Genomic DNA, 22,930 nt, shown 5'->3' on the forward strand with positions numbered 1-22,930 from the left:
AAGTGTCTCACCGCTGCAGTCCACGCATCGGACCAAGAGCGTCTCGCATTCCCGTGAAGCGTGCCGCATCTGGAAGATCTTCACATCTTTATTTCTTTGCACCTGAACTTTGCCGCATTACCCATCGCTGCGACATTGCTTGTCGTGGAAGCGCAACTCAACTTAAGGTACATTGACGCAGAGTGTTGCATCTAAGAACTGAACTGAACTATGCTTAAATCTACCATCTCAAAGTAGTCATAGTGTGTATTTTTGTTGTTTATGGTCTTGTGGTAACTCTATATAAAGTATACTTATTTTTGATATAAAACTTGTGTGGTGTCCATTTGTAGTGTTGTCACTGGGTTACTGTATGTGGTCACAACTGCTTAACTTACAACACCTCCGAAATAAGCCTTGACTGCTCGCACCACGCAACCTAGAGGGAGAGCAGGGGTTATTTTAGGTGTGTAATCCACCTTACCCTGACTAGAGGAGAGGGTCCCTATTTGTCACAAGTACCTACCTGTGCCAACTGGAGACCCCCAAATCTAACACTGTGTGATCAGACTCTGTCACTATAGCATCGGGGCTCTGTTACTGTATGATCAAACTCAGTCACTATAGCATCGGGGCTCTATTACTGTATGATCAGACTCTGTCACTATAGCATCGGGGCTCTGTTACTGTATGATCAGACTCTGTCACTATAGCTTCAGGGCTCTGTTACTGTATGATCGGGCTCTGTCACCATAGCATCAGGGCTTTGTTACTGTATGATCGGACTCTGTCACTGTAGCATCCGTACTCTGTTACTGAATGATCAGTCTATGTCACTATAGCATCGGGGTTCTGTTACTGTATGATCAGACTCTGTCACTATAGCATCAGGGCTCTGTTACTGTATGATCAGACTCTGTCACTATAGCATCGGGGCTCTATTACTGTATGATCAGACTCTGTCACAATAGCATCAGGGCTTTGTTACTGTATGCCATAACTCTCTTGCTGTTATATCAGGGCTCTATTACTATGATCCCTAACTCCATGCTTACCTAAATGTAGCGACTCTATTACAACTGTTACTATGTGCACTGTCTCTGTTATATACAGACTCTCCTGATATGCCCTAAGTCTTTTTCTACATGGCAGGGCTCTGGCACTATCACATCAGGGCTTTGTTAATATATAGAATAATTTGAAAATATCAGGTCTCTGGTGCCGTCTACAAGTCTTTGAATATTCTTTGGTTCTGTATGCAAGTATTTAAAGACACCGTGGGTTGGGGCTGTATGCAAAGCTCTGAACATGGCAGGGCTCTATCACTCTACTCAAAGCTCAGAATATGACAGGGCTCTATCACTCTACTCAAAGCTCTAAACATGGCAGGGCTCTATCACTCTACTCTAAGCTCTGAATATGGCAGGGATCTATCACTCTGCTCAAAGCTCTGAACATAGCAGGGCTCTATCACTCTACTCAAGGCCTTGAATATGGCAGGGCTCTATCACTCTACTCTAAGCTCAGAATATGGCAGGGCTCTATCACTCTACTCAAAGCTCAGAATATGACAGGGCTCTATCACTCTACTCAAAGCTCTAAACATGGCAGGGCTCTATCACTCTACTCTAAGCTCTGAATATGGCAGGGATCTATCACTCTGCTCAAAGCTCTGAACATAGCAGGGCTCTATCACTCTACTCAAGGCCTTGAATATGGCAGGGCTCTATCACTCTACTCAAAGCTCTGAACATAGCAGGGCTCTATCACTCTACTCAAAGCTCTGAACATGGCAGGGCTCTATCACTCTACTCAAAGCTCTGAACATGGCAGGGCTCTATCACTCTACTCAAAGCTCTGAACATGGCAGGGCTCTATCACTCTACTCAAAGCTCTGAACATGGCAGGGCTCTATCACTCTACTCAAACCTCCGAATACGACAGGTCTCTATCACTCTACTCAAGGCTCTAAACATGGCAGGGCTCTATCACTCTACTCTAAGCTCAGAATATGACAGGGCTCTATCACTCTACTCAAGGCTCTAAACATGGCAGGGCTCTATCACTCTACTCAAAGCTCTGAACATGGCAGGGCTCTATCACTCTACTCTAAGCTCTGAACATGGCAGGGCTCTATCACTCTACTCTAAGATCTGAACATGGCAGGGCTCTATCACTCTACTCAAAGCTCTGAACATGACAGCCGCTCTATCACTCTACTCAAAGCTCTGAATATGGCAGGGCTCTATCACTCTACTCAAAGCTCTGAATATGGCAGGGCTCTATCACTCTACTCAAAGCTCTGAACATGGCAGGGCTCTATCACTCTACTCAAAGCTCTGAACATGGCAGGGCTCTATCACTCTACTCAAAGCTCTGAACATGGCAGGGCTCTATCACTCTACTCAAATCTCTGAACATGGCAAGCTCCTTTGGAATATTCAAGGCTATGCATATGCCTGGGGTGATTGATACATTTAAGGCTGTGTGTTTCGATGGTCTGTTAATTTATGTTCCCTTTTCAGTATGTAAGGACTTGAATGATAAATGTAAGGCTCTGAAAATGTCAGGGCTCTGTCGCTTTACCTAAGGCTCTCAATATGGCGGCCTCTGCTGCTTGATGTACGGTTATCAGTATCTAAGGGCTCAATCAATAAATGTGAGGCTCTGAATATGACTAGTTTCTGTCTTTATGTGTAAGTATACATGATTACCAGGGCTCCAGTGCCCTACACAGGGGCTCATGTTATCATGATTCCATTCAGACCTCCAGAACATTGACTATGTGTAATGAATCTCAGCTAAATTCACCTGAAAGATGCATTTTGTATTGCAGGCACTGATGTTCATGCTTTATAATGGCTCATGGAAGCATCCCACAGACAGCCACAGATGTGATATATAATTTGTTGGAAGACCTATCTAACAAACAGTTCAAGCAGTTCAAGCATCAGCTACCAGACTCCGCCGTGAAAGCTGGACAGAAAAAGATCCCAATATCTCTACTTGAAAAAAAGGCCGACTGCATGGATGTCTCAAAAATTATGATTCAATATTACGATGATCGAAAGGCCTTCGACATCACACAAGACTTACTGAAGAAACTTCCCAGACTCGACCTCTTGGATGAATTTGAAGCTTCAGTACAGAGATGTAAGTACCCTGAGACTTGTACTGTGAACTTGGAGCCGAGCAATGCGTTCTTGTTGAACTTAGAAAAATAAAGTGTGACTTGGAATGGCAGAGATTGTTAAACCCGGAGATCAGTGAGGCTTTGAGGCTGTGCTCTCACTGCAGCTTCTTACTGACATTTCTTATATTTCCATTACATACAAACTACAGCTGCAGAAAGAAACAAAAAGGTCTTCTCTGGTGGAGCACAACAGTTGTGTCATGTGTGAGGTTGTGTTCTAGTCGGTTATGTTGTGTTGTTTCATCTAGTTGTGTGCAGTGTGTTTGCACCTCCTCACCCAAGGAGTGGTGGCCCGGGGTAAAGTTCACTTCATAAGTGTGCATTTCAATGACACCACAAGATAAAGGGGCAGTAGAGTCGGGGGCGGCGGTTTATCTGCTGCTGGGTAAGTAGTGTTCCTGTTCATCGACCGGATCAATAGTAGAGGAAAATTATTATTTACTCTGCTGGTGGATAAACAGCAGAGATGGGTAGAGACAGCAAATACGCACAACTGTTTACCTGAAATAGTATCTACACCAAGGCCTGTGTGTCCCTCTATGCTTTCCTCGAATGGGACATGTATGTTACATGTGCCTGGTATTCATAAGTGTTTTGCATCCCAGTGGGTCACTCTATTACCAGTGGTTTGGATCCCGGGCACTATGCTTGATGTGACTGTACAGGTAAGGCCACCCAGATGACAAAAATAAATAAAATAAACAAATAGATAAGCAAAGCCTTCATATATTCAAAAACAAAAATAATGAACAGATGTAACAGTATTCAGTAAAATAGAAAGGCTTTATTTCATATCAAATATACCATTATATTTAGTTGATCCCTCTTCAATTGAGAGGCTTTAGCAGGTTGTTGTTTTCTTAACAGTCCATGAACTAATGTTAAAACCCTCAGCTTCCTGTTGTTGCTGGTATTGGATGCACTTTCCGTATGAGGAACCTTCTGGACTGCGCCCAGCCCACACGTGTTTCGCCCCTATATCCCTGTGTGCCTGGGTCTTCTTCAGGGCTCACAGAGTCATAGAAGGGGTATGATGTCCAGTCGTTACCGTGAAGTGAACAGGGAACCAGAACCCAATCTGTCTGGGATGATGACCGCCTAGAGTCTGGAGTAGGAGGACACACCTTTGTTACCCCCAGGAGAACAGGGAGTTGGAATCTGTGGAGGAGCAACTGTTTCTCAGGACAGCAGGGATATGGTGCTAATTGGAGAGGGCGTAGAGTGAACCCAGAGAGCAGGGTGAGAGTAGAGATGAGGCGGTTAGAATGTATTAAACTCTCTTTGTGAATGTTTCAGTGGGTTGAAGCCCTCATGGGATGTGGTTATTGGAACCCCGGGGCACCTGGTCTCAAGGTAAACAGAGTTATAGAAGTAGTCGTATCAGCCCCTTGGCGAATGAACCTGGCCATAATCTTTTGGAGTTTCTTCATGGCGTGAAGCCCCTTGCCAGCTCCCTGCATGTCACGGCCCGATACTTGCGTGGAACAGATTGGTACAGCACCCTCCAACACATGAAAGCAGCAGCCATAAAGTGGGCAAACCTCAGTCCTGGTAAGGCAGAGGGGGGTTAGGATGGGACACCAGGGAATAGATCCTCTGGGGCAGTAGAAGCCATCACTGTGCGTTGCTCCATTAGTGCTTCTTAACTCATAGCTACATTCACATAAACAAAGTGAAAACGTCCCACCTGCAGGTTGCAGTGCGTTAACCCACGGCTGAGAAGTTGCCTTCAGGATTCAATCTGCTTTTGGATTTGTGAGGAGGATAAATGCTACTGAGAAACAGAGAAAAACATCTATTGGTGTCAAACTTCTTTACTGATAACCACATCCATTCATTACTACACCACACAGTTGTACTTGACTCACAATTAGTTTCCTTACAGAAAAATTTAATGCATTTAAATAGAATTTTACTAAACTTTTTTGGGGGAGTTTTATACAGAGCAAACTCGACCCGAAGGCATCAGATCGCTTTACATGAGCATTCCTTTTTGTTAGGCACTGGGAACTTAAGTAATTTGTCCAGAATCATAGGATGTTGAGCGTCCCTTCCGAGACTCGAACCCAGTGCCCCAGCTTTGAGGTTGACTGCTCTAGCTGTTAGGCCACATCCTCTCCCCTTGAAGTATCATTAAAAAATGAAACTTAAAAAAAAACATTATTATTTCCATTCCCTTGTGGACCCCTTCTCTCTTGCGAAAGGGTTACCATCAGTTTCAAACTGGTGGTGAAGTATTACTGTTTGCAACCAGATTTTAGTCGCAGTCGTAATACATACCATACTGATTCAGTAATTGGAAGGGACACCCTAAACAAGGCCCTTCCAAATACCAGACCCCAACTTCAAAATGGGATTCACATTTTGTACACTTGAAAAATCATTTTTCCAGTCGCAAATAGACCGATTCTGCGAATCGAATCGTTTGTGACTAGAAAAATGCTTTGTACATCTTTCCTAATGTCACAATTTCAAGCCAACCGCGATGGAGTGCAGGCCAGTCACAGGGACCTGGGTAGGGCCGCTGAACAGAGTACCTTCAATCTTGGTTTGCAGAGCATTGCATGGATCCATGTCAATGATGCATTACACAGTCGAAGTGATGCATTGATTCCAAGATGCGGAAAAGCTGCAGTGCAAGGTCCTGTTGCGTAGACATCGAGGTGCTTGTGATGCAAAGTCTGGAGTCTGGGATGCGTCACACAGTCAAGGCGATTCATCAGTTCCGAAGAGCTGCGGATGCGGAGTCTGTAATCGTCATTGAGGCTGCCATTGATGAGAGATGTGAGGGTCTGAGCCGTGGATGCGTTGTGTAGCCGCAGTTCTGTAGGCAATGTAGGCTGGAATGTGAGTTTTGAAACAGGTCTAATCCATGCATCAATGGCGATGCATCTGTTCTGATAGGGGCTTGCGCTGCGCAGCAGTGGACAAGCGGCGTTCCGCTGGATCCACATAAGCCTGCAAGCACCTTAAGCCCACTTCCAAGAGTCCAGGACGGAGGTGGCACCACTTGGCAGCGTGGACTTACAGATGTCCGAGTGCAGGTGCAGATGAATGGTTGTTGGATGCCTGTTATGTTCCTGATGCAAAAATAACAGTTGATGGACAGAATGCAGAACAATGTCATACATTCACCCCAGTACAGAGATCTGGGCCTAAATCCATTGTTTTTTTGCACTCCACACCACCCCAGGTCAGACATGGCCATATGCAAATCAGCCTTGACCCTGTGCCTTATTGGAACAGTCCAGCCCGAACTGCCAAGCCATGTCTTTCCTGGACCGGAATCAAGCATCCAAGGACCGGTTTCTGGCTATCAGCCGTCATCAGCCTGGATAGCTTGACTCCAGTGGTGTGAAGAGCATGGGACTCACGTCTGAGCATACCCATCCCACTCGGGGTGACAAATGCAAAATCAACAATTGATGGACAGAATGCAGAACAATGTCCTACATTCACCCCAGTACAGAGATCTGGGCCTACATCCATCGTTTTTTTGCACTCCACACCACCCCAGGTCAGACATGGCCATATGCAAATCAGCCTTGACCCTGTGCCTCATGGGAACAGTCCAGCCCGAACTGCCAAGCCATGTCTTTCCTGGACCGGATTCAAGCATCCAAGGGCCGGTTTCTGGCTATCAGCCGTCATCAGCTTGGATAGCTTGACTCCAGTGGTGTGGAGAGCATGGGACTCACGTCTGAGTGAATATTGGTTCAGTTGCTCCGTCCATCACCACCCCCTTTTGTACCGCTTTGGCCACCATAAGTGTGGCAGGGTATGCTCAGACGTGAGTCCCTTTCTCACTTTGCCACTGGATTCAAGCAAGCCGGGCAGAAGACGGCTGTAATGCCAGAAACCAGTCCTCGGAAGCTTGTTTCCGGTCCAGGGAAGGCATGTCTTGGCAGTTCGGGCTGGACTGTTCCCATGAGGCACTGGGTCAGACTGATTTACATATAGCCATGTCTGAATTGGGGTGGCAGAGTGGGATAAAGAACTTTGATGGATTCAACCCAGATCTTTTGACTGGGTGTGAGTGTTTGATTGGTTCATGTTAGACGGGGACCCTGAGGGTCGGCCGGATACTGAGGGAGAGATCCCCGAGGGGGACCGTCTCCGGCGATCGTACAGACAAGTTACCTCCCTCCCCACAAATAGGCACCACACCAGGTCGAGTTCAATACTTTATATAAGGTTCGTAAGGCAAGGATATCAGCGATACAGGATATCTCGGACCCGGGGGTCCTCTCACTTCTAGTCTCTGTAGGGAAAAGGGGGTAGCGGGACAGTCTTGGTACCGGGTCGGTACAGGTGGTGGTAAAAGGCGAGCTCACAATCCTCGAGCTGGAGAGTCTGCGAGTTGGGCCGCGGCAGCGCCAGCAGGCCAAGATGATGGTTTCACGAGGCAGAGGGCCGCGGCAGCGCCAGCAGGCCAAGACGATGGTTTCACGAGGCAGAGGGCCGCGGCAGCGCCAGCAGGCCAAGACGATGGTTTCACGAGGCAGAGGGCCGCGGCAGCGCCAGCAGGCCAAGACGATGGTTTCACGAGGCAGAGGGCCGCGGCAGCGCCAGCAGGCCAGTCACGGATGAGTTCTTCTCGGGTCTCTCGACTCCAGGATACAACTGCCTTCCTGGTCTGGCCCTGCCCCAGTTATAGGTCTGGTCCCCTTTGATGTCCGGACCCTCGCGCCTGGGGGCCAGGAGGTCCGGGATGAGGGAGTCCAGACACCCAGCAGGGGGGTGGAGCCAGCGCCCAGGGCGGCCGGGGATGATCGACACCTGGCGGAGGAGAGCCGTTGACGATTCCTTCTCCCATTGACTCGCCAAGTGGTCACTCTGCCTCCTGGGGGGAGGTTGGTGCCTCGATGTCGGGGCCGGCCGGGCCCAGGGTTAGGGTCGAGTTGAGGCCACGCGGCCTCGTGCTGCAGTGCCCCAAGATGGCGGCTGGGCCGGGGCCGTGGTGTGGATGGTGACCCGGGCCAGCGGGGTCCGGAGCTGGTGTCTTGTGGTGGAGGGATTGCAGTGTACTTCGGGTGGTCGTCGGGGACTCTGGCTGGGGATGCAGGGAGAGCCAGGGTCCAGGTCCCATTGCGGGGAGGGGGGACAGCCCGACCATGCGGCCTGTCCAACAGTTCAGATGCTCCGTCCATCACCACCCCCTTTTGTACCGCTTTGGCCACCATAAGTGTGGCAGGGTATGCTCAGACGTGAGTCCCTTGCTCACTTTGCCACTGGATTCAAGCAAGCGGGGCTGAAGACAGCTGTAATGCCAGAAACCGGTCCTCGGAAGCTTGTTTCTGGTCCAGGGAAGGCATGGCTTGGCAGTTCGGGCTGGACTGTTGCCATGAGGCACAGGGTCAGACTGATTTGCATATAGCCATGTCTGAACTGGGGTGGCAGAGTGGGCTAAAGAACGGTGATGGATTCAACCCAGATCTTTTGACTGGGTGTGATTGTTTGATTGGTTCAGATGCTCCGTCCATCACCACCCCCTTTTGTACCACATGCTTGTAAAAAGCCCGGCCATTGGAAGACTGACAGCAGTTGCCCTAAGGCCAGCAATAAGGAGAATATTCCTCCAGGTAATACTCCAACACCTCCTGTTACTACTAGTAGTAATCTCCCAGGTGGTGGGTGTGCCCCCAGGAATTTGGCTGGGTTTACTTGGGGAACTCAGGTGGACTCTGGCCTAACCAGGTCCTCTACCACAGCTACTCTTGTCTGTGAAAATGGCATGGGGTTTGCCAACTTCACTGCTTGTCCCAACACTTTGGGCAAGTACAGACAGGAGCCCCTCATTAATGGTCTGAAGGTTGAGGCCTATAGAGACACAGGGGCTAGCATCACTATGGTGATTGAGAGTCTAGTCCCCTCAAGGCAACTTTACCTGGAGCCACATACCAGGTGACCAACATTGATGGAGTGCAGAAAGATCCTCCCATGGCAGTGGTAAATCTCAGCTGGGGAGGGGTCACTGGCCCCAAGAGAGTGGCAGTGTCATCAAACTTGCCTGTAGATTGTCTACTGGGGAATGATGTAGAGATCTCAGCCTGGGCTGAGGTAGAACAAGAAACCCATTCTAAAATGGTAAATCTCCATGGAAAGGTTAGTGGGGCTGTGATGGCCACAGCCCCAATTCAAGATGTCCCCCCTGAATTGGTCAGGAGGGCTGTGCCAGTCTCAGCCCAATCTCAAGCAGATTCCTTCCCAGAACAGGTTGGCAGGGCTGTGATGGTAACAGCCCATACCCAAACTGAGTCCCTTCCTGAAAAGTTTGGTGGGGCTGTGATGGCCACAGCCCAAACTCAAACAGATTCATGTGTTGTGAAGCCTGAAACTATGGATCACTCCACACAAACAGAGAGCATTGAGGAGGAAGATAAATCTCCCTCCCACCAGACTTTAGGAAAGGATCAGCCTCCTCAGGGAACTGATCTTACCCCTTGTGAAGGAACTGCCCCAGAGGTAGTCAGGCCTAGCCTGGCAGAGCCCCTGATGTCAGTGGACCCTTCCAAGGTGGGACCCAGTCTGGAGCAGGTAACCTGCCCCTCTCTACCCTGCCTCAGTCAGCCCAGGGCTGTAGAGGTCAGGGAGGCCAGTGGTGGACCCCTAAGGGCCCCCTGTCCGAAAGGACCACGCCATCAGCAGATTAGGGGCACCAAAGCTAGCAGCCCTAGCAAGGTGAAAAAGTCAAAAACTCCTAAGGGATCTCCCTTACACTTAGTTAGGAGCCTCCCCAGATGGATTATGTTGGGCACAGCCACACCTGGGACCCAAAGGCCCCAAACCTGATCTGTCCCTCCAGTAAGTCAACAAAAGGGACCCATCCTCCAGCTTTAGGTAGCCAGAGGTTGACCCTGAGAGCACAGTGCAACTCAGTCATGGAAAGAAAGGCATCCATGGTGGATAGTGATTGGAGGAAGCTGAGCCCTACATTAGAGGAGCCTCACTTCAATACTCCAATCCCACACCAGCCTTTTACTTTGCCAAAACACACCAAAGGTAGTGATTCCCTATGGTGGAGACCCTCTGATACCCCTAGGGTGAGGGATTGTGTTGTATTCTCTTATTTTCTTTTTGTGTGCATTTCTCTTTAATTCAAACATTCTAACTTTACTGATGTCATGATGCTACTTGGTGTTCTTGTATCTCCAACCTGTCAGTTGCTTCTTAGCCTTTCATGGGAACACCAGTTCTACTCTGTTACTACAATAAATCATCTCTACAATTATAATATCATCCTTGACTACTTTACTTCGATTATATCAGATGGCGACGATGGTCTTACGAAGCAAGTGAGGTACAGAGTGAGTTAAACAAAGGAAAACTCGACTGGTGGAAAAGAACAGAGAAAAACGCGTGGATAAGAAAAATATGTTTAAAGTATCGTGCAGAAACTTGAATATTATGGAGATGTTCGGCTGTTAAAAAAAAAGAAGTTTTCAGCAAATACATCGAAGCGCTGAGCTATTCAAGCTTTAAACTGATGGAAAAAAGTGGATAGCCGAGCGGTGAGCAAGTTTTCGTTGTTGTTTGACTGTAATTAACTTTTGCGAGGGAATTGATGAACGCTACAAATGAGCGAAGTCAGTAGTCAGTGGCTAAAGCGTGTTCAATACGTAAAAGTTAACTTGCTTGTTTTACTCATCAACTTAACGAGAGTCAACGGAGCATTATTTAAATGTACTCACGAGCTGCCGTCTGAGCGAGCGTCTTGTAGCGTGCATCCATTGTTGTTTCCGTGACGTTTAAGAGATCTGACACGCTTGCGCATGAAGACTAGGCGTGTACGTACAGCGTGAGAAACGTGCGGCCATATTGGATGCAGTAGCCGTTACCAAGCAACAACCGGACGAGCTGGTGCGAAGTAGAGAGTACATTTCTGGAACAGAAAATCACCGCATATTGAGAAGAAAACAATATTCGAAGTGAGTAAAACACATTCTATGTAAGAGGAAGTCCACAGTGGAAAACATTTTGATTGGAAGTTAGAGTACTTTAACGAAAATACGCTTAATTACAAAAGAAGAAGGAGGAAGTACTTCCAGTGTGTGTAATATTTATCAGCAATATAATGGAGAATCCAAGTGTAATTGCACCTCCTATGTTTCTACAATTAAGCGGCGAACCACCTATAGAGTGGGATGAATGGATTTATATTTTTGAAAATTACATAGAGGCTTTGGATGGTAAGGACTTTAGCGCTACAAGGAAAAAAGCCTTACTATTAAGTGTTCTTGGAAAAGGACAGCACGCTTTTAAGTATTTACCTGTGGGCTTGAACCAAGATGGTACAACAATTACCAATGTGTACACTGAGGCAAAAGCAAGGATGAAGAAACAATATTCGAAGGAGGTGAATATTGTCATGGCAAGACATAAGTTTTACACACAGCCACAGAGAGCTGAGGAGTCTGTGGACCAATTTGTGACTAGATTACGAGAACTTTCTTTGAAGTGCAATTTTGGAGAAATGAGGGACGAAATGATTAGAGATCAAATGATCGTCCAGTGTAAGAACAAAAAAATGCAAGAAAAAGTTATGGGCTGCAAAGAACCCTACACTTCAAGCTGCAATAGATATAGCTAAAGTTGTTGAGGAATCTACTGCATGTATGAAAGAGATGGAAAAGAAGGAGAGTGTGAGAGAAAGTGGAAGTGGTATTGGGGTGTCCTGTGTGGCGCAAAATGAAGTTGCGGTGATGAATAAAAAGAGTTTTGAAGTAAGTGACAAAACTAAGCATGGGCGGAAAATCCGTTCCGCTCGCGGATTTTGCGGATTTTCGGTAAATTCGCGATCCGCGAACGCTCGCAAATTTACCGAAAATCCGCAAATTCGCACGCAGCGGATTTTTTTTTCTTGGTGATACAATTTTGCGGCGTGCGGCGTAAGTTCGCAATTGCGAACATGTAGGTGCGGCGGGCAGCAACAATCTCGCACTCGCGAAATTACAAAATTTGCAATTCTGCACAAGAAATCCACTAGCAAGCAGCATAGACCTTCTGAAAATGATGATTTTAATCAGAATAACTCCTCAGGTTGACATTTGCCTGCACTTTTTTGGATTTGAGGCCTTTTGACTTTCTTTGGATCACTTTTGGATTAGAAATCAACTTTCACAAGTAAGCTTGTTTGGGGGCATTACAGTTGCTGTAATGCTGTTCTGCAGAAAACGAGTTTTGCCAAAGTGAAAGCATTCAGCAGGTGCAAAAGTTCAAACTCATCATTAGTAACCATTCCCTGTAGTGCTTCCTGACTGGGGCCCCTCCAGAGTTCAGTTGCTAGTTGCAACAATTGTATGACCCTGCTCTGACCCTCACAGCAGGCTCATAGAATAGCTACAAGTAGGCCACAAAGGTCCTGGAAAAAAAATTGCACTGCAACAGAAAGCAAATTACAGATAAGGAAGCAGGTGCCAGACTGGAATTTTAAAACAGTGACACATTAATAAATCAACCCCAAATTAATTCATGTCTGTTGAAGCAGGGCAGGTGTGCTTGCTTTTTCCCCCCATAATCTACAGTGATGATGAACCAGAGGGTGGTATTGATGTACCAGAGGGTGGCATGGGTGAAACAGAGGGTGGCAGTGGTGAAACAGAGGGTGCTGGGAACCTGTGATGATGAACCAGAGATAGAAACAACATAATCGCGACCGTTGCGAGCCGACATGTAAGTTCGCAATTGCGAACTGGTACAAAACCCTCGCGAACTGGCAGAAATCCTTGCGAACACAAAAAAAATCCGCAAATCGCGAGAATTCGCGGATTTTGCGGATTGCAAGTTCGCAAATCCGCAAATTCGCGAACGCCAGATTCGCAAAATTCGCCCATGCTTAGACAAAACGGAAAAGAGAAACGGTGGAGGATACAACAATGTGGAGAGGGGGAGATATCAAGTGAGGATGTGCAGCAAATGTGGCAGTACATATCACAATGCAGACTATAAGCGTTGCTTTGCTTTTGACAAAGAATGTAGGAAGTGTGGAAAGAAGGGGCACTTCTCGAGGATGTGTAAGACGACAAATAGTGACAAGGTGGCGATTGTTGAGGTGAAGCATGAGATTGATGTTGTTGAGAGTGTTGAAGGTGCGGATAACATTTTATGTTTGGGTGAGGTGCATATGGAACCTGGAAGGAAAAATAGACCTAGAGCTAGTTTCAACATCAATAAAAGAGATGTTGAACTGATTGTTGATCCAGGTTAGTTTTGGACAATAATCCCAGAATGCTTGTTCAAGGAGAATTGGAAGGGAACAGTTTTGTTGCCCAAGGATATCAACCCTTGTGGATACCAAGGAGAGAGTATAGATTTGTTAGGGTAATATGATGGCTGATATTGGGTTCCAGGGGCGTTCTATTAAAGGGAAGGTGTATGTTGTGAGTTTGGGACCAGCGATTTTAGGGTGGGGTCACCAATATGACCTTCACATTGTCATTGACCCCAGAGCAAGTCAACAGGTGATGGTCGTAGATGAGATGACTGCTGGGATGATTGTTGAAAGTATGCCAGACTTATTTGCAGAACGTATTGGTGAACTGAAAGGGTATGTACACAAAATTGTGTTAAGGGAAGATGCTGTTCTGATGCAGCATAAAGTGAGGAAAGTGCCATTCATTGCGAGACAAGAAGTGAGGAAGATGCTGGATGACATGCTTGAGCAGGGTGTGATTGAACAAATAGAAACGTCACGTTGGGTTTCACCAGTGGTGATTACGACCAAGTCGGATGGCAAATTTAGGTTCTGTGTGGACCTTCGCACATTGAATCAGAATATTGTGGTGGATAATTACCCTTTGCCAAATATCAACAAATTAATTTTGTCATTGAAGGGTGGTAGATTTTTTTCGAAACTGGATTTGCGGAGTGCGTACCATCAGATTAGGTTGCACAAGGATTCTAAGGCGTTGACTGCATTTATTACCACTGAGGGAGATTATCAGTTTACCCGGATGCCCTTTGGACTCGCATCGGCGGCGGGGTTTTTTTCAAAGGATGATGGGGTCGGTTTTAAATGGAATAACTAATGTCGTTTACTTCCAGGATGATGTTTTGTTGTTTGGAGAGACTGTTGAGCAACACAATCAAATTTTGAAAGAGGTCTTGAACAAAATGGAGCAAGCAGGGTTAACATTGAAGAAAGAGAAGAGCAAATTTGCCGTTGAAGAGGTAGAGTATTTGGGTTACACTCTTTCTTCTATAGGTGTGAGGCCGAAGAGGGATCTTTTGGAGTCGATAAGAAAGGCACCGGCACCTTGTGACAAGGACCAATTGAGATCGTTCCTTGGACTTATAGAATACTACGCTAAGTTTGTGGAGAATTTTGCAGCGAAGACAGAGAAGATTAAGTTGCTACTGAGGAAGGGTTGTAGATTTGCTTGGGGAAATGAGTAGGATGAATGTTTTGCTAACATCAAGAGGGAGATTTGTGGGGCGGGAATCTTAACCCCATTTGATACCAAGCTCAAGTCCGTGTTGACGGTTGACGCCAGTGCTGTTGGTATTGGTGCAGTGTTAGCACAGGAACACGATTCAGGGTTGAAGACAGTGGCTTTTGCGTCACGGACACTTACGTCTTCAGAAAGGAATTATTCCATTATTGAACGTGAGGCATTGGCAGCCGCTTGGGGCTGTGAGTACTTCAGAATGTACTTGTGGGGATTTGAGTTCAAGATGTTGACAGATCATAAACCGTTGGTGAAAATATTGTCACCGGGTGGTGCTGGAAAAGGTCGGCGAGGTTGGCTAGGTTGGCTGCAGACTCCAAGAGTTTTTGTATAGGGTGGAGTATATTCCAGGGTGGAGGAATGGTCAGGCTGACGGGTTATCCAGACTTCCATTACCTTGGGAGGTTGTGGACAAATCAGGTGTTGAGTCAATGCAATCTGAAGGATCTGTGGCAGCGATAGACTAATTGGTGGATATGTGCACTGGTGCTATCAACAAGAGTAGGTGGAACTCATGTATGGCTAGTGATGAGGTGTTAAAAGGAGTTAAGGAGCTGATTGTGAAAGGTCCTAGGAGGGAAAGTACCTTGCCTATGGGTGTGCGTCTATATGTGAAGATTTTGGAGGATTTGTCAATTCTTGATGATGAAGGAAATGTCATGATGAAAGATGATAAATTCATCCCGCCTCAAGAATTAAGATTTGATTTGTTTAAGTTGGTGCATGAGGGGCATCTGGGACAATCCCTTACGAAAAGAAGGATCAGGGAATTCTTTTGGTGGCCGGGCATGGATCAGCAGGTTTCGGAGTGGGTTGAGAGGTGCACAGAGTGCTTTGAGAGTGAGAAAAGGTTGAGAGTTGGGTCTCAGGGAAACTTGGGAAAAATTGATGATCCAAATTTGCCTTGGCATACTGTGTGCCTGGATTTTATTGGTCCTTTTTATTCTTTGAGTCAAGAAATGAGATTTGGGTTTGTCTTAATTGATGTAACTTCAAAGTGGTTGGTAGTGAAATTTACGAAAGAGATAACGACAAAAGCGACGATTAACTTGTTGACTGAAGTCTTCAGGGAGGAGGGTTACCCTGTCAGGCTGATAACGGATATTGGAACCCAATTGGTTTCAGAGGATATGGTGACATTTTTAGATGCGTGTGAGATTGTTCACACAGAACTTCGTTGTACAATCCACAAGGAAATGGTATTCTTGAGAGGGCTAACAGAATGGTGAAGGGTGCTTTTCAGATGGCGGTGAGTTCTGGTGGGTGTGTAAGAGATATGGTTAATGATTTAGTTTGGGCGTATAGGACAAAACTGAATGGTGTCACTGGCAAGGTTCCGTTCAATGTGATGAGGGGACGTTTGGCTGGTACCAAACTAGTTCCGGCATGGATGAAAGAGTGCATTGGATTGGCTGTTTTGGGTGAAGGTTCTTCAGAAGTTTGTGAGGGGTTGAATGTGAGGAGGCTGGCTGTGAATGATTGGGTGAAGGTTAAACCTGGCCATGTGGGAATGGGTCTAGCTAAGTTTAGAGGCCCATTCAAGATTAAATCGGTTCATGATAAATTTGTGACACTCTATAACGGTGAACACTGGAATTTGAGGAGGGTTGCCTTGTACAAGAAAGCAAAATGTGAAGAACGTAGTGGTTTACAGTGTGAATTGAATTTGGATGAGGAGAGGAAGGGAAAAGAAATTGGAAAGAATAGTGAAGATACTGTTAGTGGCGATACTTCTATTTTACCACAAAGGATCAGAAGGCAACCTACATATCTTCATGGTTTTGTGTGCAATTAAGCCGTATGCGGAAAATGTGGGCATAAGTTCTTTCCTCTTGGTGCAGTTCATTATTTATTTTTATGTTCTTGTTTTGGTATGTGTGTTTTGTTTTTTTTCTTCAGTATGGAAGGAATGAGGATATGTTGTATTCTCTTATTTTCTTTTTGTGTTCATTTCTCTTTAATTCCAACATTCTAACTTTACTGATGTCATGATGCTACTTGGTGTTCTTGTATCTCCAACCTGTCAGTTGCTTCTTAGCACTTTGATGGGAAAACCAGTTGTACTCTGTTACTACAATAAATCATCTCTACAATTATAATATCATCCTTGACTACTTTACTTTGATTATATCAGATTGCGTAGTGGACCATGAGACAAGGGGTAACCATGCTAGTGTAGGTACTTCCTTATATGGCCACTTAGGCAATATAGGCGTACCTGGACAAGGATAGCCTTATCTCCTTTCGTTTGGGGGGGGTTATGTAGGAAGGTGGATACCTGACTATGGTTACCCCAGATTTTTTGCCTAGTGTTTAGCTGGCTTTCGACTTAGTTGGCCAGGGATCCTGCTAATCAGGGCCCCAGGCTATCTGCTCTCTCTGTAAAATGGACTCCATGTACCCTAGGTACATCTCCAATTGGATATTGGGACACCTTATCAGCCCCTGTACAGTGTACTATAGGTACCCAGGGCATAAGTGCATCCAAGGCCTACCAGGGGCTGCAGCATATCTTTTGCCACCCCTGGCTGGCTATCCAATCTGACACAACTGGCTGATCACTCAGCTGGGGCAAGGTAGTGTAAACACTCCTTGCTTAGATATAGTATATCTATATCTAAACCTATATCTGGACACATATACACCTATAAGTCACTCCTATGGCAGGCCTTAACAATCCTGGAGGCAGAGTGCTTGGTTTTATGTGAGATGGTGTTCTAGCATGAGCTGAGCCTGTCTGCAGCTTTCGGAACCAAGTCCCTTAGCTGTTCCGGGATATTGCCATACCATATACTCTTAAGTGCATTATAATCCTCGCGGTTACTTGCTAACTTTGGTTTAGCTTTATCAAAACATGTCGTGTAAGGTGTCACACGCTTTAGAATACTACCCCCTCGCCAGCTCTGGCGACGGGGGTAGCATTCCACCCTTCTAGAGGGAGAAGACATGTTACTTTGCTTAACCGCGGTTAAATCTAACCATAGACTCAGCATCACACAATGGATGCTGCTGCCACAGACACAAGTCTGGCCTCCTGCTGCTGTCCAAAATCCAACAGGGGAGGCCTGGACAAATGGTATCCTGTCACAGGGAGGTGTTACACCATCCCAGACAGGAGAAAGTGGATTGGGGCAGGGAGGGCTGAATGAAACTAGACACTGCCTGGGGCGCACAAGGCGTCCCATGCATAGTCCAGTTCAAACCGGTGCTGGGGCACTCCAGCCCCAGCACTGGCGCGAAACTGGACAAAGGGAAAGGGGAGTAACCACCCCCTTCCTGGGTCCCACCCATAGGAGGGACCTAGCAGGTGATCCAGCCCCTTGATTTGGAATAAAGGTAGGAGCTGTTCCAATGCAAACTAGATCATCCTGACTGAATCTTTGAAATGAAACTCTGGACCCTTCGACATCCTACTCAACGTAGAAGACTGAAGATTCTCCCTTGTGGTCAAGGAGTGGCCACCCTGTGCAAGCAGGCACCATCGGCGCATGGAGAATTCCTTTGCCGTTGCTCCCGCCGGAGCTCGAACGACAGAGACCGATAAGACCTGGACTCCCATACTTCCAACAGCCCGATCCACAGTCCTAGCAAAGCTTAGACCCGTGGAGGCGACGTGAGACGTGGGACCGGCCATCTTAAAAAGTCGACGAAGTGCTTCCTGTGCAGCTCCCGAGGCCCCCTCGATGCTGTGCTTTGGGGTTTGTGAAGCCCCAGCCCCGAGCAGCCTGTGCTCCAAAGATCACCTCTCCACACTCTCCAAATGCTGCGTGGGGCCCTTTTGCACTTTTCCTGCTCGGCGCGTTGTCTGGTCGCTTGCCCGTTGACTAGTGGCCTCTGTGACGATGAACCATCAAAACTACACTGCTGGTCTGGTTGCTCCAGACTGGCCCCAGCTCCCCTGAAAAGGAGCCATGGATCTGACCTTCCCGGTCCGATCAAGAAGACATCTTCAAGTCCTGCGTGGGTTGCCTTTGCTAAGGCTTGGTGACGCCGAATCGAGTACCGACACCGCCGACAGCAAGAGCCTTCGTTGGACAGCTCGTGTTCAACAGCTGATCATCCTCGATCCTTCCTGGTCCACGTGGCAGTGGAGACAAACTACTCGACAGCACCTGATCGCAACCCGACATTGCCTGGTTCCGTCCTGGTTCCATCCTGGTCAACAAGAAAATCACCTTCCGTCTCCTCACCCACGCACACAAAGCCCTACACAACCACGGTCCAGGATAACTCAACAGCCGCCTCAACTTCTACGCTCCCAAACGCCAGCTTCGATCGACCGGCCACGCCCTCGCCGCCGTCCCCCGCATCCGAAGAGCCACCACAGGGGGAAGGTCCTTCTCCTACCTCGCCGCCAAGACTTGGAACTCCCTCCCGACCCACCTCCGCCTGACCCAGGACCACCTCGCCTTCAGGAAGCAGCTCAAGACCTGGCTGTTCGAGCAGTAGCGGACCCCTCTCCCCTAGCGCCTTGAGACCCTCCGGGTGAGTAGCGCGCTATATAAATGCTTGATTGATTGATTGATTGATTGACTGGCTAGTGACCTAGACTCTGTCCCCTCTGCTTTCAGGTACTCTACATCTTCGATCCACCCTTGGATCCAACCAGACTCTTCTCTCCTGGCCGCCTGCAGCATCTTTTCCTCCAGGCTCCATAGAACTTCACGACGAAACCCGACACACTTTGGCACCTATGCACCCGCTTCCTGTGGGTGAGGTAACGATATAACTCCGGTGCTCCTTGTAGGAGAGTGGGGTCTGCAATCCTATGGTCACCGCAGATTTTTGCTTTTTGCTTCACTGGTTTACAACTTTCCCTGGCTGTGGGCCTGCTAATCAGACCCACAGCCTATCTGTTCTCCCTCTAAATTGACAACCATGTACTTTAGGTGCATTTACCAATTGGTACTGGGCCACTTTATCAGTCCCTGTACGGTGTACCTTAGGTATCCAGGGCATAAGTGTACCCAGGGCCTACCAGGGGCTGCAGCATGTATTATGCCACCCCTCGCTGGCCATCTAAACAGACACAACTGGCTGCACGACAGCTGGGGCAAGGTGATGTAATCACCCTTTGCTGTAGATATAGTATACCTATATCTAACCTTAAAATGGGCACATATACTCCTATCAGTCACTCCTATGGCAGGCCTTGACAATCCTGAAGGCAGAGTGCTTGAAATTATGTGAGATGGTGCTCTAGCAGGAGCTGAGCCCGTCTGCAGCTTGCGGAACCAAGTCCTAATAGCTGTTCCATGATAACGCTATACCATATACTCTTAAGTGCTTTATAATTAGGGATCCCGGTTTTCCGTTTAAACGGATTTTTACATATAAATACAGACGGAAAACTATTTTTCCTTTGTCTGTATTTATATGTAAAAACGGCAAAATACTAGAAAATTGCAGTGCTGCCTTGCTCGAATCCAGAGCTATCTGCCCCCCTCCTGTTGTGTGTGGCAGGCCGGGATGAGTCAGACACAGCCGCACCCGAGCGATTCAAAGGTCTTTAAAAACCATTTGTATGTTAATGAAGCTTTGTTTACCTCTTAGCCCCCTGCAGCCCCACTCTGACTGTTGCTTAAAGATTTAGCCCCCCCCCATCTCTCACAGTAGCAGTGCTGCTGGGCGCCTGCTGTTTGTAGTGGTGGTACAGTTGCTTGCCGCTGACTCTCACTGGTAGGGCTTCGTTGTTACCTGGACCACTTTGCATACTTCTCACATCACAGCTCAGTAATATGCTGTCTGGTTGTATGTCACCCGCTTCATCAAGTCTCAGCAGAGGTGCTGTTAGCAATCCGGTCCACTTATCAGTCATTGTATTTTTTTTATCAGCTGTGTCATTATTTCTTTGTTTTTTTTAGCTGTTTGGAGCCGTAGTTTTAATCCGTTTATAGTGCCTGGTGCGTTTTCCAGTGATAGGATTTTTCACAGGGGCTCGTTGTGAGCTGCTAGCGCGCATATTTAGGTGCTCCGATTTACAGCACTTATTCCTTGTAATCCCCTCTAGAAGTGCTCTGGCCTTTTTGACACAATCTGCGAATGCCCTTTGGCCCGTGTTTTGACAAGATAAAAGTGTTCCTGCTGGAAATAGTGTGATATAAGAATACATAATCCTTGCATCCCACCTTCTTAAAGTTTGATGGAATTCTGGCAACGCAAATCACGAGCAGCTTGGGTCTGTATGCTGTTATTTTGTATTTACACAGGTGCCCCTCACATTGTGATGCTGTTGGCTTGCAGACAAGAGCGTGCATAGTGTTGCTGGGGAATCAGGAGTATCCTCTGTGGCAGGGGTGCTTTAGTCCTCTTGTAGTGACTTTAGCAATGAAGCCAAGTGAGACAGTTTTGCAGGAAGGTTCAATGAAACGAACTGCACATTTCATACTTGCCCTGGTCTTGAATGGCATCACTTTAGTTGTTGCGTGTAAAAGCTCTTTGTCGCTGGCAATTTTCCCCACAAACATTAGTTCACCCTGTTAAATATTACACAAAAGTCAACGAAGGAGGCATAGCAACTCCCTTACTCATGGACAGGTGCTTACACACAGTCACACCTGGGACTGCAGTGTTTCTTTCCAATTTCAGTTTGGCAAACCGGTATTGTGTCAACTATAATAGTAAATTAATTTTTTCACAGAACGTGAGTATGGTGAGAGATAAAATTAAAAGGCAATCTAGCTTGCTTAACTCTCCCCTCTCCCCCAAATGCAGCCTCTTTCAGTGTCTCGTCTATATTTTATAATTGTTCTCATTGTGTCTCCATCACCCAGATGACAAATAATAATAATAATAATCATTTGCAATGCAATAGGTCTCACATTTGCGAGAGTTTGAGCTATTGTCATTGTAGATGACATGCCCTTTATTTGTGTTTTTCAAAACAGATAAATATAACACTTTGTCATTTACAATGCCAATAACTTAAACTCTTGCAAATGCAAGACTTATTGCATTGCAAATACTTGTCTGTGTAGTGCTTGCTGCCAAATTCTTACTGATTCATAGCACTGCAAATGGGATAATGTGCCGAACTTTGGAAGTGTTAAAAACCGAAACTGCACAGAGATTGAACGTGGGACCTGTATCTTGCACAATGGTTAATACCATGCGCGCAAAGCCCATTGGGCTCAAAGGTCTTCAGCTACTCAGAAGTAAGCATGGGCGGATTTTGCGGATCCACGATTCACGAATTTGCGGATTCACGGATCGTGGATCCGCAAAATCCGCGGATTTTGCGGATCGGCGGATTTGGGGGCGGGGCTTCCTCGAGTGTGTGGGCGGGGCCAAACGGACGGGGCTTCCATGCGAGCGCACATGCCTCTTGTGTGTATACAAAAGGTCAGAGACCGATCAGAGCAGCAGATTAAGAGACAGAAGCCCCTGGTCACAGGAACAGCACGGGGATTGCGCACGTGAAAGCCAAAGATGCAAATGCCTCTGGCCAGCATCACAGCGGATTTCCGATGGTATATTTGGGAAGAAGGCACATCTGCCCAGCCTCCCAACGCTCACGATTTTTTTTGGGCTGATGAATGAGTCACTGCATTTGCGCTTCAACTAGTTCCAGCGACCAAGTGTGTGTTACTACTATGCAATCGCGCCGAAGTGCGCAGGGGTCCCTTGAGTGAAATGTCCATCATAGTGGGTAAATGGCGGGAAGACGGGCGGGTGCACACCTCGAGTGTGTGGGCGGGGCCAAACGGACGGGGCTTCCATGCGAGCGCACATGCCCCTTGTGTGTATACAAAAGGTCAGAGACCGATCAGAGCAGCAGATTAAGAGACAGAAGCCCCTGGTCACAGGAACAGCAGGGGGATTGCGCACGTGAAAGCCAAAGATGCAAATGCCTCTGGCCAGCATCACAGCGGATTTCCCATGGTATATTTGGGAACAAGGCACACCTGCCCAGCCTCCACAACGCTCACGATTATTTTTGGGCTAATGAATGAGTCACTGAATTTAAGCTTCAACTAGGGCACATATTTATTCAAGAAGACACACCATGTAAATAATTTACGATGGCGCCGGCAAGCTGCCAGCGCCATCCTGCAAAAGTTACTTAATTAGCTTCAACAGGAAGCTCCAACTGATAAAATAAAGCAGGCGCTCGAGCCCCTGCTTTATCTTATCTGTTAGAGCTTCCTGTCGAAGCTAATTAAGTAACCATTTGAGGATGGCGCAGGCAGCTTGCCGGCGCCATCGTAAATTATGTTAGGCTTGAACTTTTGACCGCAAAATCCGCTCCGATCGCGGATTGCGGATTCTCGGTAAATTCGCGAGAGTTCGCGGATCGCGGATTTACCGAAAA

The 22,930-nt window shown here is 47.1% G+C and overlaps 1 protein-coding gene across 1 annotated transcript in view; it reads left to right on the forward strand.

The window, feature by feature from the left end:
* Nucleotides 1–22,930, forward strand: part of LOC144773658 (NACHT, LRR and PYD domains-containing protein 12-like) — a 946,473-nt gene that overhangs the window by 209,236 nt on the left and 714,307 nt on the right. The window contains exon 2 of the mRNA XM_078658807.1: nt 2,816–3,132. Within this exon, the coding sequence (XP_078514933.1) occupies nt 2,838–3,132 (295 nt within the window). The 5' untranslated portion in view covers nt 2,816–2,837. The remainder of the gene's footprint in view (nt 1–2,815; nt 3,133–22,930) is intronic.

The sequence above is a fragment of the Lissotriton helveticus genome, chromosome 8 (genome assembly GCF_964261635.1).
Source record: "Lissotriton helveticus chromosome 8, aLisHel1.1, whole genome shotgun sequence".
NCBI classification, from domain to species: Eukaryota; Metazoa; Chordata; class Amphibia; order Caudata; family Salamandridae; genus Lissotriton; species Lissotriton helveticus.